The sequence below is a fragment of the Coenobita brevimanus genome, chromosome 73 (genome assembly GCF_032717465.1).
Source record: "Coenobita brevimanus isolate Jiangsu-jjx chromosome 73, ASM3271746v2, whole genome shotgun sequence".
Lineage (NCBI taxonomy): Eukaryota > Metazoa > Arthropoda > Malacostraca > Decapoda > Coenobitidae > Coenobita > Coenobita brevimanus.
Genome location: NC_137026.1, coordinates 4,181,530 through 4,185,588, shown reverse-complemented (window position 1 = coordinate 4,185,588; position 4,059 = coordinate 4,181,530). Strand labels below are relative to the sequence as shown.

General features: G+C 43.9%; 1 protein-coding gene across 1 annotated transcript; it reads left to right on the top strand.

Annotated features, from left to right (window-relative positions):
• The first annotated feature begins 1,813 nt into the window (after positions 1-1,813).
• LOC145407421 (solute carrier family 2, facilitated glucose transporter member 6-like) lies at positions 1,814-2,554 on the top strand. The gene has a single exon (XM_080278350.1). The coding sequence runs from the start codon at positions 1,814-1,816 to the stop codon at positions 2,552-2,554; it is 741 nt and encodes a 246-aa protein (XP_080134476.1).
• Positions 2,555-4,059: the final 1,505 nt, after the last annotated feature.

Here is a 4,059-nt window from a genome sequence, read left to right as displayed (position 1 = left end):
ATAACAAATCTCTTAATACGAGCTATTAAATATATGTGAATGTATTTCATGTACTCTTTGTGGCTTCATATACATTAAACGCTATATAGTTTTTACGAATTATTCACTCTTTGAGAACGAAAAGTGGCTGTATAAATCATTTCCAACGACCTGGCACCGTTGTTTTTGCGACCTGGAAGGGAGGGAGGGAAGGAAGGAAGGGGGGGATGATAACATACTTCTTGCCAAACGCTTCCAGATGGAATTACTACGTTACGAACCTGCTTTAAACAAATACATTCTGCGATATACCGTACTTAATATTCAACACTACTGCTTTCTTGCTAGGGTACTCAGTAATGGTTACCTGCAGTACGTGGGTAGAACAAAATAATGGTGGGTAAATATGAATACCAGCAACTCATACTAGCGCGGTGGCCAGTTGCCTCAATTTATTTTACCTGGGCTGGTAAATGCAATGCACCACGTGCTTTTCCACATTTCTGCAAGCACTAACCCCGTGAGGGGAGATATACTGTACAGCTTATAAAGAGCAAAGCCCATCATATACAGGGATATGCACCTACGCAGAGAGAGAGAGAGAGAGAGAGAGAGAGAAAGGGGAAGGGACTTAACATTTAATGAAGCTGATGGCAGATTCAGCGTTGGCAGGGCGTGCTCTTCAAGGCGTATTTGATTTTTTGGAACATGCAGTTTGAGAAGTTCATATTTTAGATTTCTTTTATAAGCACTTTGATCAAAGTGAAGGCTGCAGATGCGAGCAGTATTCGGATTAATTGTATCTTTCCTCTTGCACACATGAATCCACTTACGTCTAATCTCTTCATCTTTGGGGAAAATATGGAAAGTTATATTCCCACCTTTCTTCAGTAAAGAGTTACAGCCAATCAATGCACAATTGGTAGGCATTATTTCACTGGGCACATACAATGGAATAAAGTGCAGGTGACAGAGGTGACCTGTTTGGCGCCGTGACCATTGAACAACTGAGTCTACTTCTCACTATATGGCAACCCCTTCTCAGAAGACCTCACCTGGTGTCTTCGCCATGACGTCATGAGCAAACATGACGTGTTTTGGGGTCGGCATGGTTAGACCCTGTATGTATATGGGTCCTGGCCTTGGGTGCCGAGGCCCGCCTCCCGAGTACTCGCTCGCGGTAGGACACAGCCTGCATCAAATGGTAACGAGAGGGTTAAAAACGAAGATCTAAACAAAGAAAAAAATTAGGCATGGAACTTGTCATCTAGCTGGAAGGAATGAGTGAGTGGGAAAGGAAGAGGTAGACAATAAAGATGTGAATTTCAGGGGTAGTGAGAAGGCTTCAGAACTATTGGCGGGAATAGTACACTAACACGCTAAATCCACAGGATGGGAAATTCCACAAAATTAGCCTGTTTATGTTTCACTGTTTACTGTTAAGCTGATATTCCGGTTTTCCCCAGGTTGCAGAAGAAAAGGTTGTGATGTATTTATTGCAACACAAACCTGCTTTAGCTCTGTATTTTAATGTGGCTTTGTTGACCTTTTGACAGTCCTTCATCATCTATGCCATGCACTACTTATCAAGATCCTCTTGAATGAGACTGATGGAACTACATAAATAGTCCACAGGGGAATGCCTATCTATAATAGACATAATACATGGCTAAGTAAGAGGTGCTGTGAAGTCCCTATGCCACCTAGAAGTCAGCTATTATAGTGAGACCTTCCTGTAACTGGCTGAGAAAATACAAGCTCAAATCTAGCTGTATCTTGCAGATTTTCGGTGGGAGTAGGATCGTCCATACTTGTGACTGGTGGAAGGAGCTATATGACTGAAATTGCCAGCACCAACACCCGTGGTCTCGCGCTCGCATTCTTGGATGTGATGATAGGCCTTGGGTTCGTGATGGTGGCTGGGCTGGGCATGGTTCTTCCCTGGTATCACATCAGCTTCGTCAACATCGGTGTTGTGGCATTGTTCTGTGCTGGACTCCTGTTTGTCTTCCCAGACAGCCCGAACTACCTTGCCATCCATGGAAAGGAGGCTGAAGCTTTGTCAGTCCTTCGGCAGCTGAGACCTTCCAGTGACAATGTGCATGAGGAGCTGAATCATCTGAAAAATCTAAATCAGCAGCAGGATGGCAGTTCAAGATGGGCTGCTCTCCTGACAGGAGAAATCATTAAAAGACAGGTGGTTATATGTGGCCTACACGTCATTGCTGCATGTGTAGGCGTCCAGGTGATAAACGTGAACGTGATGAGAATGATGGTAAGCTCCGGAGTGATGCTGGACGCCAACCTGAGTTTGTTCTTAGTAATGTCAGTGTTTCTGTGTGGAAGTCTGGCCATGACTGCACTGGTGGACCGACTGGGCCGCCGTTGGTGCCTCATCATCTCTCTGGTGGTGATGCTGCTGGCTTATACTGCACTGGGGACCATAACATACTTGATTCCACAGCCAGTCCATATGCAGCTTAACACCATCATGCCACAAGCTAACATTTCACACACTGTCTATGGAACCAATACCAGGCAAGTTGAACTTTATCAGGTAAAATCACATCGGTAGGGAGGCGGCCTGCAGTCCTAATGGACCCAGGTTCGAATCCTGGCTGGGGCAGGGAACATTTAAGGACTGAATTTCTTGAAAATCACTTTTCTGATCTACCAGATGACCCACCGACACGTCATAAAAGTACCCCCGCCAATACCATCACACCAGTCCCGTATGAGACAGCCTTAGCATGTATTCAATATGGATGGTGGGTATTAGCGCCGAAGTGGTGACATGTGGAGACATAAGAGGACTACTGGGCCCCAAGGAGCACTATAAGGACTTGGGAATAGGCCCTGAAGCCTTTGCCCAGAGTCGGACACGAAAAAAAAAGACACTTTTTTTTTTCTTTGTCTCCTTTCTTTTATACTAGGTTTTTCTTTAGTTTCTTGCTGGCCAGAGCATTGACTTTTTTAATGTCGAGGACAAACCTTGCCTGTTTCATCTCTTCTACTCGTCACCTTTTTTGGTTGGCTAATACTCCTAATCTGAGAGAAACTTGGTATGTTTCTCTGCCTAACATTCCTAATAATCTAACTCATCTACTCGTCACTTTCCTCCTTTGACTAATATTCCTTAACTGAGAGAGGCCTATTATATTTATTTCCCTAATTTTTCGCATCTTCTACATACACTTCCCTCTGCTGCTGTTATTCCTATGCTGGGAGAGGCTTGGTATTTTTCTCTGCCCATACACCTACCCAGAGTGTGTAGTAGACACAGTGGAATAATAGGCTAACTTTTGCCCTTGTCTGTAGTTCCAGGGCCCGTATTCTCGTCAGATAGGAAGTTTCCTAATACCTTTTCCTTAGCTATTTGTTTTGCTTATTTTGTCTTGCTGTCATGGTTTATGTAAAATCTCCTGTTACCCCCTCACTTTACATACACAACGTTCAAAAGGATACTAACCATTCATCTAATAAGAAATAGCTTACGAAGAGGTGTTATGGAGCTTCCTTAACCGACGAGAATACTGACCCTGTACAAAGTAAATTATCTCTTCAATCTGACAGCCTAATTTTACAAGTCAGCTGCTATTTCCAAATTATTTTAATTTGGGAGAGACATTAAGTAGTGAAGGTATGTATGAACCTCCTGCCCAGCCAAACATAAATCGTGGTAGTACAGTAGTTTACACCCAAGACCATCCTCCTCGAACAGCTGCTTAGGGGTGTGTGGAGTATACCTGTGTACAGTCGCCTCCACTTCCAAGTACTACAGGGGCTGGTGGGTTTGGGGTCGTGTGTGGCACCAGCAGAATTCTTTAAGTCTCATGCTTAGTCTTGTCGGTTAAGGACGCTCCCTAGCACCTCTTCCTCTGTGATTTATTTTTGGATATGGCTGGTTAATATCTTTTTGTACGTTATTTATGGAGACAGTGGCAATATTGGAAGGATTTATGCAACGCAGAAAAAGTGTGAATGTCGATGTGAGAGAAAGCATTAGGAGAAGTACATTGTGGTGGTTTGGCCATGTGGAGAGGATGGAGAGCAAGAGATTACTGAGGATAGCGTGAGTGA

What these genes read in the sequence shown, in the direction of transcription:
- LOC145407421 (XM_080278350.1), top strand. Translation starts at nt 1,814, where the DNA reads ATGACTGAAATTGCCAGCACCAACACCCGTGGTCTCGCGCTCGCATTC.